The sequence below is a fragment of the Hyposmocoma kahamanoa genome, unplaced genomic scaffold, assembly GCF_003589595.1.
Source record: "Hyposmocoma kahamanoa isolate Upper Pololo Valley unplaced genomic scaffold, ASM358959v1 160, whole genome shotgun sequence".
NCBI classification, from domain to species: Eukaryota; Metazoa; Arthropoda; class Insecta; order Lepidoptera; family Cosmopterigidae; genus Hyposmocoma; species Hyposmocoma kahamanoa.
Window position 1 is genome coordinate 7,428,563 of NW_020653575.1, and position 15,464 is coordinate 7,444,026.

At 37.2% G+C, this 15,464-nt stretch overlaps 2 protein-coding genes across 2 annotated transcripts in view; both read left to right on the plus strand.

Moving 5' to 3' along the window:
* LOC113225475 (protein strawberry notch) overlaps positions 1-6,573 on the plus strand; it is a 36,106-nt gene extending 29,533 nt beyond the window's left edge. Inside the window, exons 18-22 of the mRNA XM_026457793.1 lie at positions 756-928; positions 1,821-1,932; positions 2,632-2,774; positions 3,847-4,028; positions 4,681-6,573. Coding sequence (XP_026313578.1) covers positions 756-928; positions 1,821-1,932; positions 2,632-2,774; positions 3,847-4,028; positions 4,681-5,110 — 1,040 coding nt within the window. The 3' untranslated portion in view covers positions 5,111-6,573. The remainder of the gene's footprint in view (positions 1-755; positions 929-1,820; positions 1,933-2,631; positions 2,775-3,846; positions 4,029-4,680) is intronic.
* Positions 6,574-7,946: 1,373 nt separating this feature from the next.
* On the plus strand, positions 7,947-13,980 carry LOC113225476. The gene is made up of 3 exons (XM_026457795.1): positions 7,947-7,994; positions 8,786-8,911; positions 10,995-13,980. The coding sequence occupies exons 1-3, from the start codon at positions 7,947-7,949 to the stop codon at positions 11,148-11,150; spliced, it is 330 nt and encodes a 109-aa protein (XP_026313580.1). The 3' UTR covers positions 11,151-13,980.
* The last annotated feature ends 1,484 nt before the right edge of the window (positions 13,981-15,464 follow it).

The following is a 15,464-nucleotide window of genomic DNA, read 5'->3' on the forward strand; positions in this document are numbered from 1 at the left end:
GAATCGCCGTTAAAGAGCAGAATGCGACAAAATTACAATGGCAGTTGAATAGTAGCTCTACGGCTAGCCACAAGCAAGCCGCTATTAATTGGTAGCAGAATACCAAACGTACAAAACTCTGCTATTGACCCTATCGACCATCGAGTATATAACCAGAAATAGAGACGAAATCAGGGCCATCCATTCCTGGCAACTCATCAGGCAAATGGGCCTAATATCACTTTTAAATATCAACACTCGTTTGCACTGAATTCACAAATTAGAATGCTGAGATAGTACAGAGCCAACAACTGACCTGTGTGTACGTCTCCGTATATTCCAAAAATAGTCTGTATATTTATCGTAATAAAGATAATATATATCTCTAACAATGGGAGGCTGTTCTGTTCGGTGGTGTGGGAAAAACAGCAAAACATCTAGTTACAAAACAAACTGAATCGCTTTTCATCAGTAATTAAATATGTAATTTAGCAATTTTTGTCCAATATAGCTAAGCTCAAGTTAAACTGGTAGATTTGAAGTAAAACAATTGACGACACCCGTCAGTTGTTTTGAATTCGGGCTGACCAATCGAAGCGCAGTTGTCACCGTAATGATTTGGCGGAATAGTTTTCAAACAAATTAAATGACATTTCGTATCTATTTCTGGTTCAATACTCGATGCTACCGACACCCAACTGAGATGATTTAAAATTAGCAGACTAGAGACCACGCCTTTTTAAGATTTTCTTAATGAAGTTGTTAATCGTGTTCAGGGCGCACGGCGCTGGAGGCGGTGATGCGCGCGATAATGAAGTACGAGCAGCCGCTGGTGGCGCCGCCGGCCGACTACAACGGGGACTTCTTCCAGGATGTGGCCTCGGCGCTCGTCGGCGTCGGCCTCATCGTCAACAACGAGAGCACGCCCGGCGTGCTATCGCTCGACAAGGTGTGCATCACTATTATATTACACTAAAAATAATCTAGAATGGTCCCTGTGACAGTTCTTAGAAATCTACTAAATATAACCTTGCAACGATGTGCACTAATGTACGTATTTCATAAACTATTTTTATAAGCCTCAGTTTTAAATGAAAAGTAAATACATTAAATTAAAGTAAGAAGTAACACTCAGTGTTTATTTGTAACAAAGGAGCGGAAACACCATGTCTTTATTTTTTCAAAAATTCATTATTTTGCATTTGCATTTTACAACGTGCAAATGAAGTAATCATTACGTTGCATTTTCTAGAGTTGAGGTATATAGATAAAAAGTTTTCGGTAATTTAATGAATAAATGTATAGTGCGTGTATTCATCCTTAAAGTATGAATTTTAATCATAGGCAATGAATTGACATGTTGGTGTTATTACTTTTTTAAATATATTAATGATATGATACATGGTTTTTTAAATTAACTAAAATATCTATTGAAATTGCATTTGAATTATAGTTGTGTTTCATACCTTCAGTATGATACAAAACACTTTACACATGTGTATATCGTTCAGAATACATCAGTAAAATTATAAGAGAGAACTTTTGTTTCAAATACACAATCTGTGTATCAACTTACCTCATCAATTTAGTCTCCTCCGTTTTTTTAATATTATTATTAATATAACGGTGCCGGACTGCCACGTCACGAACAGTTCCCAAGTTCGCCTCCCGGGCCGGGAGAAATATTTGTATGACCTACATTTATTTCAACACATATACATATATAATGTTGAGTGTGTGCGTTATTATTATTATTACTGTGGTACTGTTATTTTTATCAGTTCCTAGCAACTGAAGGAGTAACACATGCCTATAATTAATTATTGTGTCACCATTTTCAGGATTACAATAACATGTCCAAGTTCCTGAATAGGATATTGGGAATGCCGGTAGAACTTCAAAATAGGCTTTTCAAGTACTTCACCGACACCCTCGCAGCGGTCATGGAGCAAGGTATTTAGCTGTTTTTACAAATGACAGTGTTTAATGCGAACATGATTTCGGTTGTTACTATACTTCGGAGGAGCGTGTTGGACGGAACTTTCAGACGTCGAAACGGCTAGATTGGTTTACTTCAGCTACTTTCACAGTTTAATGACATACAGCATTTTGCTTTGGGGTAGACAGGTTTGTCCTGCAGGTTTCTGCAGGACAAACCTGCAGTGCGGTAAGGGCATTTGCAATCTGGGCTCCAAAGTGTCTTTGTGAGATAAGTTTGAAGAGATTAACATTCTTACACTAATGTCACAGTACATTTATGAAAATGTTATTTATGTTAAGAAAAATATTAATTTTTTAATGAAATGTAGTGGCAGGTATAACATTAATACGAGGTATAAAAATAAACTAGCTATTCTTGACAGTCTTCGCAAAGCCTCAAACTCGTTTAACATCGCCATATATACGCTTCTATAATAAGATTCCGATTGATATTCAAAATTTGTCGCTTACGAGGTTTAAAACAATAGTCAAACAAAAACTTTGTACCAAAGGTATTATACAGCTTTCGCGGACATGGATGACAAAAATCCGTGGTAGTGGCCCGTTAGGTCTTGCAGGTAGTCTCGATCTGAGATGTTTAAAAGAAAGAATGTAATGAGAAATGCATTGCAAAGCGTACGAAATGAAGACGTGCGAGTTCGTCTGTTGCAGCCAAGCGCAGCGGCCGCTTCGACCTCGGCATCCTGGACCTGGGCAGCGCGGGCGAGCTGGTGCGGCGCGTGCGCTGCCTGCGCTTCCTGCGCCGCCACGCCACCGGCCGCGCGCCCGTCGAGCTGCACACCGTGCACTCCGAGGTCGGTACAGCCAGTGCTTGGTCCCGGTTTTGCACGCCAGCGTGGAAAAGGGTTTTGAAATTCGAAGTTGACGATGGACTGTGGTGCACCTAACTTTTTCTTTCGATGAAAGAAAAAGATAATGTCACGTTCAACTACGCGATCGTATACATTATGTACTTATTTATGTAATGTAAATCTGTTGGTATATTTTATTCTTATTATTGTACACATAACTAATTGAGTTTATTAAATTATTTTAATTCGTCAAAGGACTAAAATAATTTCAATAATCACTTATATCACACAAAATAAAAGTACTGCACGTGCAAGAATGATGATGCGTAAATGACTAGGCGTAAATTCGGAACGCATCCGAAGATAAACTTTTGTTATAATTAAATAAGCTGATATTTTTGTTGAACTGTTTTTCTTACATCTACCGTTTCCCTCGCTATTAGTGTGGTGAAAAGTTGTTTTGCGTCTCGTGAATCTTGGACTCCTTCGCTTGCTCAGCTTTCAATACAAACACTCGCGGCAAACAACAACTTTGCAGCCATGCATAAGAAATGACTATTGTTTATCGCGTTTATCGTATCTGCTCTCATTCTCCGTTCTGCATCCGTATGAAACAATGCTTGTCAAACATTGACTTACAATTATATGGACGTCGGGTCCGCGCTAAAGTGTCCGAACTTATAGGGCGTTAAAATCGTATACAGAGCGTCATTCACGCTTTAGTCTTCGTTTGTTCGACTGACAGCGAAGCAAGCAAAATTAGACAGTACTGCGATGACATTACAATTTAAATTCAACGTTTTAGCTTTTTCATATTCCTTTACATGTCACTACGTTTAAATAGGTTGACTTGGGACATTTTTTTCGTGGTTTTTGTATTAGACCCGTCGTCCATTTATTTGTAAGTCAATGTTGTCAAATAAGTAACATTCGACCAAATTTAAAGACAATGGCAGAAGCTTCATTCGCATCATACGTTTTTATTCGATTTGGTCGAGTAGTATTTGACAGTAATTGTTTCGGACGGGGAATGAGAGTACAGGGCCTGACTTATTACAATTTGTATCGTTTATAGCGCGGTATGGACTGGACAGAAGCGCTAGAGAAATGGTCGGAGCTGACCGGCCCGAAGGAAGGCTTCTACCTGTCGCAGCAAGCCCGCAACAACAAGTACACGGCCGTGCTGTGCGTGGCCGTCAGACCCACCGGAAAGAAGGAGAAGCTCACTAAAAAGGAACAAATGTTCCAGCTGTACAGGTACCTTTATACAATTTTTTTCGTGGAGTTGGTCACATTTTATATAATTTTATTTATTGTACAGAAAAATCACATTTAGTAACAAGGAAAATAAACAAAAGCTTATTTCTAACAAAAATTTCTTCCTGTATACCTAAATACAGGAGACAATAATTACTATAACGGCTTTACGTGCACAACAAAACATAAATTATGAATTATAAAATAATATCAAAAACATAAAATTATTTTTATTTTTTATTGAATTGATATTCAATTATTTTTGAAATTACTCCACTAGTTTGTAAACCACATACAAAAATTCGTGAGGTCCGCTGGTTCGTGCCGTGGCTTAGTTGGTATAAGCGTCTGGCGCGGTATGCTAGAAGACGTCGGTTCGAATCCGGCTGGATCGAAGGATTTCTTTCTTAGTGTTCGATCTTTGTATTAATAATAATTATCAAAAGTATATAAGTACTTAGATAAAACATATTTCGTACTACAATATCTATAAATTGGATGGAACTGCCGATAAATAGTGCTCCCAAACTCTCATTTAGAAAATTGCTAAGGATTTGCCATCGTGAACAGTAGCGGGAAGAGCATCGGAAAGTGTGACGGCATGAAACTGAAATTTGACATAGATTTGCTACAACGTCGACGCTCGTTCCAGGCCAAACACCGGCTCGCAACTGCGGCACGAGTCCCTGGCGGAGGTCGAGAAGAAGTACAAGAAGGCCAGCAGCGAGGAGGCGGAGCTGTCGTGGCGCGCGCAGTACGACGCGTCGCTGCGCGTGTGCTCGCACGCCTACTGGAAGTCGTCCTGCCGTAACGCCGCCGACTGCGAGGTGGGCCTGCGCCGGCGCACCTACCACGTGCTGGCGGGGTCGGTGCTGGCCGTGTGGGCGCGCGTCGAGGCCGTGCTGGCGGCGCGCAGCCAGCTCAACAAGATGCAGGTGGTGCGCATCAAGACCGACGACGGGCTGAAGATCGTCGGCACGCTCATCCCCAAGAACTGCGTGGAGCCGCTCAAGGAGGCGCTGTCGGCCGACGCCGTCTCCGTCAGCGAGCAGACCTTCGACTCCATCGACGCGCTCAAGTGAGCGCGCGCCGCCCGCGCACTCACCAGTTCCTCTCTCTCTTGTTTTACGCTTCGGCTCGGGCCGGCTCGGGCCGGCTCGGCCGAGGCGCTCGCCGCCGGAGGGCGTGTACTGGCCCGTCCGCTCTGCGATTGGCGCTCGGGCGCGTTTGGTAAGGGTCGCGAGTAAGTGTGAATAGAGAAATAGCTTTTGTACGAAACCGGAGAGTATACGCCCTTTTAGCGAATAGTTTAGGAACGGCCCGAACCGCCCGCGGGTGCGGCTCTCGAACGTAGTCAATTACGGACGCGACGCGACTGATTTGTCTTAAAACTTTCGCACGCTATTGGACCGCGATCGGCTTAAATTTAGTCCTGTATTCTCGTGTTACAATCCCGGACCGGCAGCGTGCGGAACTCGCTCCCCGATTTCCGAATGTTTCATTCATAAAATAATCGCAACGTAGATAAAGATACATTATTATTCATGTACTTTTACGGCCCAAGAACGGACGGTACGGACTGACAATGTTGCAGTTCCCTTATTTTCTGAAGCGTGGAGACGAAACCGATTTGGGAATTGACCCTTGTAAGCCAAAACCCATAATCAATAACATGTAACCAAAGGCCTAGTATGGTGTGAAAGACGTATTAAGTTTGTAGATACTCTTTTTGTCTCCGCGCCACTGCATTAAGTGACTCATTTAGTGTTAGGTGTACGTATAACGGGCGTTCGGAAAGGGGGCCAGTACATACAGTACGGCATATCTTAAGCAATTTACTATTAGTCTGCAGAAAGTGATCTATCTATGCTGTTGCATAAACTAATATTTAGGACCCTACGGTTTTAGTTATTTATCTATTTTACTTGATTATTTGTTACAATAAATTTTTTAATAGTTTTAGGACAATAATACGAGTTGATTGTGATTCTTATATTTAGTTTGACGGACGACGAAAGCGCATCCATACTTGGTTTCGTAATTGAAAAGTATACGAAATAATCAAATTTTAATTTTTGTACAAATGTCACTGACCCTTGTTTTTATTTAATTTCTTATGTTAATGTAGTTGAATTGTTCAATGTTTACATCAAAACTTATGTTTTACCTAAACATGCTGGTATTCCAAATATACACTTTTACATTCAGACTATACTACTAGATATACACGTTTTAATTCAAATATCGTGTAAGTGCAATACTTTTCAAATTAAAAAAAAAATATTTTTGCCATTATCAAATTGATTGTAAGTAGACTAGCACGTGTAAAATGGTTATTAGACTAAACGTGATTCTATATTACATTATGTAGCCCCGAAGATACATCATTGTTTAGTTGTATGTAGGCTTCTCAGAGAGATAAAACCTATATGTTAAATGTTAGCATCGATGTTCGTGCATCGATGAGTGTTACAGGAATCAATCACTGATATCATTAAAATATTCAAATTCTATGTCATGCTCACGCTCCCATCTCTTCTCGACGTCTTTGATGTATAAAGACAAAAATAAATGTATATAAATTAAATTTAGTTTTTTATTACTCACCTATTTATTCAACATTTCACCACGAAAATGTCTGCTCGAATATGAAAACCGCTGTTGTATAAAAAAATGTATTTATTTGTGCAGGTAGGTATTACATCCCACCGATCTTTGGATGTTAAAGAAGCTATTAGGCTCAAAATCCATGCTATACGAGCATATAAAATAAAATAGAATGGGTATGAGCATAAAAATAATGGTTCTTTTCCACTGGTGAGACGAGACGAAAATTGAAACTTAGCCACCCTATTTCCACGAAATATACATTAATAGCCAGTGTTTACTGTTGCGAAGTTATTTACTCTATGAAGGCAGTAACACGATTTAATATTTCGATTCTCGTCAATCCATACTATTTCCACTGAAGATATTGTTAAGAGAAAATTGAAATTTTGCCACACAATCCTTGTTTCGCTTCGTCTCATTTCACCTCGCTGGTAGAACAGTTGGATGTTGAATTTCAAAATAGTTTTATTTGACATAATTATTGCTTGTATTGTGCTAAATGCTCTAAGGGTCGTATTCTAGAACTCTACTCAATGCTCAAGTCAGGATTTGAGTATGATTTAAAGCACTAGAAATCATACTCAAGTCCCTGCCATTAGGGTCGTATTTCCAGTGCTTGTGTTTCAATTGCAATCCTGACTTGAGCATTGAGCATACTCAAGTCAGGATCTGAGTATGATTTCAAGCACTGGAAATACGACCCTAATGGCAGGGACTTGAGTATGATTTCGAGCGCTTTAAACCATGCTCAAATCCTGACTTGACCATTGAGTAGAGTTCTAGAATACGACCCTAAGAGTCGTATTTTAGAACTCTACTCAATGCTCAAGTCAGGATTGCACTGGAAATACGACCCTAATGGCAGGAACTTGAGTATGATTTTCAGTGCTCACTGCAATACTCAAGTCCTGACTTGCATATTGAGGGTCGTATTCTAGAACTCTACTCAATGCTCAAGTCAGGATTGCACTGGAAACACAAGCACTGGGATTACGACCCTAATGGCAGGGACTTGAGTATGATTTCGAGTGCTTTATACCATGCTCAAATCCTGACTTGAGCATCGAGTAGAGTTCTAGAATACGACCCTTAGTAGAGTTCTGGAATACGACCCTAAAGGACGGAAAAAGTTGACGTAACCGTTTAACATTTTATTTAGAACCACATAATATACAAACATTTTGGTTTATTCTGGCAACACAGATTTTCAGAAATGTCATTGCTTTCATGAAAATGGTCGCGTTGCTCAATGATATAATTTAATTTTAGTTATAATTTTAATCTCAATACGAAATTTTTTGCAGTAAAATGACTGAAAGTGAGAAAGATATTTCTGTGGAGGAGCTCGAGGAGACGGTAAGTAGCTGAATCGGCTTTTGTCATAAGAATTAATGGAATCAAACGCTGGAATAGAAAAGTAGGTCATAGCGCCGATTGTTTCCTATAAATATTTAATTTTAATACTAGATAATGGTAAGGCATCTATAACTGGAACATACAGATACTGCGTAGAGTGCACTTATTGGAAACCAATAATGCTAGGAGTACGTTGATTGAGAGAGCATTCGACTTATAAAAGCAATGTTTGTTTTGTGACTGTTATGCCTTGTTTGGTCATGTTTTATGAATGGAGTAGAGTTGTTGCATAGGGGAAAAGTTGAATAAATTATTGTTCGTTTGCTTCGTCTAAAACTGGGCACCCCACAATCACTGCCAGCTACTGTTATATTTAACTTCCTTGTGAATAAGCATAGCAACAACCTATTTGCTTAAAAATCTTTTTTGTCTTTCCTGTACAGGATATTTGCACTCTTATTTCAATTATATCATCATATTATTGTATAATCAACATCACTTCAAGCTGTACAACCTTTATTCGAATATCACCTTCAAAGTAACAGAACAAGATCTATCAATGGCTTGATGTGCTCTCGTGCTATATTGATTGTAATTACGCTTCAAGAGCTTAAATTGATTTCATCCTGTTAATTTCCAAGGAAAGGTTTTTTTAATGTATTATTCTAACATCCGCAACTAGGCAGCGGAGTGCCCATTTTGCATTACATGAGTACAGGGCCCTACTGCTGCCACCTAAGCTCCTTCCGGATATATCAGCGCCTACAGAATGTGTTACAACCTGATTCCAGGTGAAACGCACAGATGAGCAACTTGACCTGATGGCGTGGAAGATAGAAGATGGAGACAAAGATCTGGTGGTGCCTGTAGACGGCCAGGACATGTGTATTATGAACCTGCTCAAATCTGTTTCTGAGGTACATACCACTGACATAACATTAATTATAGTAAAAAGTTTGGTTTACAAATTGTTAATAACATAATGTTTTGTTTACAACAGTAACAAATAGTTGACAGAAAAGCATTACAAGCCTTTAAGTTGATAGCAGAATTTACTATGGATTTGAAACATAATTTATTGATATATGTTATTGAGTGTACAGGTGTACATCCAATATTTAATATCAGGAATACAGTATATTATATTACATTAATGTATTAAATTGTGACACAATATTCAACTATTGTAAATATTGTTATCTCTCTTAACCTGTCTGATAAACTTGCCACTATGACTAGTGTACAATTATCTTTGAACTCTATTTACTCATTTGCTATGTAACCAAATTCCTTAAAAGAACCAAAACCAGCATTGTGAAGTGGTTTGTGTATTCAAAACTTTTTTGTAAATAGTTTTAAGAAGTTTTCATAATACTAATTTAACAATTTTTGATGGCCAATGGATAGAATTGAGTGATTGATGACCATGGTTCCGGGTTCGATTCCCGGTTGACCAATTTTGGACACCAAGTTTTCTATATTATTTGAGGATTATATTGGTTACTCTGGGACCTATGGCACAGGTACCAGCCCATTGAAACTAGATAATTAGTTTGACTTTCCGACATGTAGTAACACTTATTTTTGTTTAATTATTTTACCATCCAATAGATTATTTTAAAATCTACAAAGATTTAAAATAGTCCTGTATGATATTAATAAGTTTCAATTAGTAGTAAAATGTTTTGCTATCGGATTTTAAAAACAAATGATGTTTGTTTCCAGGGCATTATAGTGTTGAACACAGGTCAGGACACACAATGTCATGTTGCTTATAGCTTGTAATTTTTCTACAAAAAAGGCTTGAGTTATAATCCCAATTTACTGTCAACAATATTAATCAAATAATAATGCTATTATAGCTTAATAACACAGATGTTATTGTACATTTATTAAATGTGGTTTATATTAACCTCAAAAGCGTAACAGAGTAGTGACAGGATCTACTAACTTCAGAATTGTGATTTTTAACAATATGCAAATAATTCATAGAAAAAATAGGGTGGTTTGCATTAATATTAGACAAAACGGGTTGATGACTGTACTATCTCAGTCAACCATGACCATGGGACCTGTAAAGGACATTGGTTTGTTTATTTAAATCCGGAACAATAGTTTCATTTCCTAAATATGCAAAGAATTTTTAATTATTTTAGAAATGCTAAGTTATAGGATATTCCATCCTGAAATCACGTATCTTTTTTTGTGGAGTAAGTGTTCTGTGACAGTAAATAAGTCGATAATAAAAGTAAATGCCGTTTGCGCAACATGTAACTCAAGCCCTAATCCATGTTTTCGTTGTATTGTGAAGAATTGCAAGCTGTAACTATCATGCTTATTGATATTAGAAGAATGTGGCTTAAATGTGGTACAAAATTCAAGCCCAATTCTCCCAAAGCCCTCCAAAAAGGGTCCAGTGTGTTTATTATGCTTCATCCTATTGGGCTTCTGAGTATTCGTTGCGGGACTCAGTCTCTAAATAATTTAACAAAGTTATTCAATGTATTATTATTACTCTTGGTCTAACCAAGTAGATCAAACAATACAAAACAGTTACAAATTTTCTGCACTGTCAGTTTATCAGTGGTACCATAGGAGAAAAATGTTTTCAATAGACATTAGTTGATCTGCACAGTTAGATCATTGCCTGATAGATACAATTTTAAAAAATATTTATGCTCTTGAAAGCTTTGTCTTCTTACTCATGTTTTAAAAATTTCCAATAATTTTATTTTATCTAAATTACTTCATCGGTCATACATAAAATACTTCAAGATATGGTGCAGCCATATTCATGTCATGCTGTTAGACAATTTGATTCTTAATGTGCTTTTCAGTTATGCAATGCAATGCAGTCAAGAGATTCTTTGTCATTTAGAAGCCATATTCATTGTGTCCTATACATTTTGACTTTAGCACTGAAATAGAAGGGCTACATTGATCTCTTGACAGCATACTCATTTTCTCGACACATTTCGTCAAAAGAAATTCTATGTGTAGGTGCGTTCGGACTACCAGCAGCTAAGACAAGAGCTGGAAGAAGTTCAGGCTCTACAACGTGAACTCTCTTCGAGATTGCGCGCGCAACTACGGATCGTACATGGGAAGTTTGCACGACTACGTCAACGTCTGGCCGTTGCTTCACCTCCACGTTAAGTACAACATTAGGGCCTCACATGTCTTGTGCATCGAAAGGCACATTATTACATATTATTCTAACGGTGTTTCTGGCCCGCACATCAATTGTATGGTAAGAACTGTGAGAAATTCAACGGAATTCCTTGCAGTTCCGCCTCGTACCATCATACTATTCTTTTTGGACCAGGTTAGTCGATGAGAGATTCGCGGGCACAATTCAGCTTTGCATAGGGAAGTGCAAATGCAGTTGGCTGTCAACGTTTTTCATTTATTAAATTGCAATTGTATATTTGAGCTGGATAATTATGTGGTAGTAATATGGCCTATTATGAAGTAGTCTAAATGGAGCGGAGAACGTGATTTTATGACGTCCTTCACATGTCATGACGTCACGTTCATAAGGTCTTAAAAGTAAAATAAAATTCTAAATTTGGTATTTATGAAAATTGTTAACATTTTTTTTAAAGCTTGAGAGGTTTAGAAAGTTATAATAATCTCGAATGGTCTGGAAAAAATCACTAGTGTCCCAATCTAAACTTACTCGAATAAACGAAAATGTGCCAATGTTTAGAAGTATCGTAGATACAGGTGCACATTTAGCACAAACACTTAGCCGTTTTTGAATTGTGATCTCAATCCAGTGTAATATCTAATAATAAATGTTAAAGAATAATCAGTTATGAGCCGAGCACACGACACAGATTTGCACTAAATTAAGTACTAAGTCTGTTAAGAGTCGTTATGCCATCAATTATTAATGACAAATGGCGAGTAATTTGGGCCAAAAGACTTCTCGAAGCGACGATATGAATCAAGACGACGCGAAACCAAAGAACACTCGCGAAAAGCGAAAGTGGCTCCACATTTTCGCAACTTCGTCTCAGTACATATACATATTCAAACAGTCTTTACTAAGCACTATATTATGCAAGCACCATAGCACTAGATGCTTGCGTTAATTAATCAATACACAGTCGTGTGTAAGGTCTAAACGAACTAGTCTGCTTTTAATGTGACTATTTAGTTCAAAACGTAGCGAAATTGTATTTTGTATCTAGTATTTTAGTTTGGATAGGGTAAAAAGTAAGTTGGTGCTAACGTGAACGCATTGCGTGTGTCTGAAAAACAAAACGAAATTATAATAAAAAAATCTTTATTTCCCTTTTGCCCATGAACCCATTACTAGTGGAGCATTATATAAAAACAAGTTTCCTTGCAGCACAACTGCTTTAAAATTATTGAGGCAAAAGGGAAAGAAGACGTCAGGTTATAGACAAATTCCAATAAATGAAATACCAAAGACGTGTTTGATCAATCGAGAGTCAATTTGTGAACATCAGCAATAGGTGGATATGGAACGAATTTAAAGTAGTTTAATCGAACAAATGATTTTAAAGTTAGTGTTTATGAAACTGTTTACTTGGATTTGTTTTTTGTAATGTTTTGTTTTTGTAGTGGCTTATAATTGTTATCAAAGAATGGAAATATTGAAACCGATGGTGAGATTGAAGCTACCATTTCCAAATGCTTCTTATATATTATTAAGTACATTTTTGTATTTCATATGAAAATTTGCTTTCCGTCTTTTTGGAGGAAAAGGTTTTTACCGTCGTCCCCACTCTGTGGCTCTGGCAGGTAAATGAGACACCTGCTTATATTTTTCGTTATATTTCACCTGGTTGTGATATTTGACATCACAATTTCCAATCATTGATAAAAAAATGAATGTCGGCGGTGAATGATTCAAAATGGATTTACAATAATTTTATTTCTATTTGCTAACCTCGTACACAGTTTAATCCACGTTAATAAATTATTGCACATATCACGCACTTGCATGTTTGTTGCTATTTCTTCACTTTTTGATGGGGCAAGATACAAACAAAAGTAGATACATTGTTTTTGTAAGTGTCAGGGTATGGGGATTTAAATGGATGGAGAGGTATCACGTGCCAAAACAAAGTCATATTTTTCGTTCCAATTTCATGTATCAATTAATTATGAGGTTTCTTGTCCCATCACTAAAGCACGAATTCATAATAGATGTAAGGGAAATACATGTCTGAAACTATGTGTAAGCCTAAATTTACCAAGTATACCTGATTCTTAGAGACTAAGTAGCATAGTTCCCTGTATGGTTTTTGATATGATTTTTATAACACCCGACACTTTGGCTTTTTCATGTGAATTTTAAAAAGCCAAACGGGATTTAGTGAATTTTAGAACGTTGTCTGGTAGGCGACTTAAGTGTAACTTGCTCAAGTTACTTAGTGAAATCTTAATCTATAGTGAATTACTTAAAAGTAAAAGTGGAACAGCAAATAATGAAACATAGTCATAATTACTTAATCGAATAATTTTAACGTTTCTTCAAGCGAATGTTTCTCAAATGTAAAATTGCTCTGAGCACGTCCATTTCTATAGCACAATATTTAAAATTACACAATTGTCAGTGTTGTGATTACATTTAATAAATTTTGCTTGGCACTTGCTATAATTAACGTTTACATTTTTCCTACTTTTCTTTGTAACTTATTGATAATTTTTTGTCACATTTAGGGTCTTCCATATCTACAGCTTCTATTCTGGTATCCTTTTGTCGACGATTTCATTAGTAACAAAAACAACACAAGACTTCAACGTTGCAATATTTCCTGCTCATTTCTCTCTAGGACTCGGAATATGTGATATTATAAAAAGTTGACGGGGACAACACTGCTTCTAGAATTATAAAAATAGTTCCAAGCCGACCGACGTAGAATGGTCGCCGTTGTTGCAAGTATGGAAGGCTCTTAAATATTCATATATATGTTATGTCCAACATGTCCATGTTCAATCTCAAATCAAACTAAGACAATATCACTCGCTGTATTCCTATCTACAATGTAGTATTTCGGAAGATTTTACTTGAAAATCATAGTTGACTTCTAATGAACTGTATATTTTTTCTAATTGTTTCGTTATACGTAGCCTTTTATAGTATAATTGGGTACCTATATAATATAAAACCCACTGTTTAAACCAGTTTGTTTTTGAATTAAAGAGTATTTTACAGTTGTAACTTTGTTTTATTTCGCAGTGTTCATATATATATTCATATATTCATATATATATTTTGAAAGATTCATTGTCTGGAACATTGTTTTATGTTTCAGACAAGTCTTGATCACTAGCTTGACGTTGCTGCATGCATTGAAGACATTCTTTATTCAGCGTGGCCATTGTCCAATTTTTGAACCTTGATTACGTCTGGCAAAAAGTAGTCATTTTGTCGCAAAAAACTAGTCTGTCCTCCGTTTCAAAGTTACAAGGATGTTGTACTGTCCACAAGCTTATTCCGGCGGCACCATTTTTCAATCTTGTGATAAAAGAACCATTCAATCGGAAGCATGGGAAAAAATATTGCCGCTTTTCCTACCGATCGGAGGACCGGGAATAACCTCGGGAACTTCAGCTCCTATATAGTTTAGTTATACAACTTCAGCTCCTATATAGTTTAGCAACCGTGTACTTTCTTGCTCATTCTTCTCAGGAGAATCTGACTTACGAATGAGCGGTAGAGTTTAACCATTGTGACGATTACAAGTGTAATGATGCTTGCCTATGAAGTAAAGATTATTTTGAATTTGAATAAATTAAAGTTTTTACACATAAAGTGGCCATTTTTATATTATTTTTACAAAACTACCGTACATAGTAATTTTGGGTTTTTCCCTGTTCTCCGATCGAAATTCGGTGGGAGCGGGAATATTTTTCCCATGTCTTCGGTGGAATCATCGATTATTTCGATGGGGTCATAAAATTTAACAGAAGAAAAAGAATACATAAAGTCAATCCAGATAAAAAGCCAATAATGTTGATCTCAAATCCAGAACAGTACCAATTTGGAAAAAATAGTTTCTCAAACCTCCAGCACCCACAGTGCATACCATCGAGGCCGATAATCGCTTGAACAAGTAAAAACAAGTTAACATAGCTATGCTCTCTGAAAAACGGGTATATTTTAACCAACGTATAAATAGCTGCTCCAACGACCCCAAGAGGCTCTGGAAAAACTTAAGGAACGATGTTCTTTCTTGTAATAAACGATATGAGACCTTGCCACCTCAAATTTCTGATCCTGAAGAAATAAACAAACATTTTTTAACCTTCCCACGTATTGATACAGTTCCACTATCCGAATTGACACTCTTTAAGCGGAATAAATACAACAGCAGTATTTTTACTCTGCGAACAGTAAGTGAAATAGAGCCATCCTTTCAATAAAATCGGGAGCGTCAGGGGAAGATAATATAAATTCAGGTATGGTTTTATTAACACTGCCGCACACTC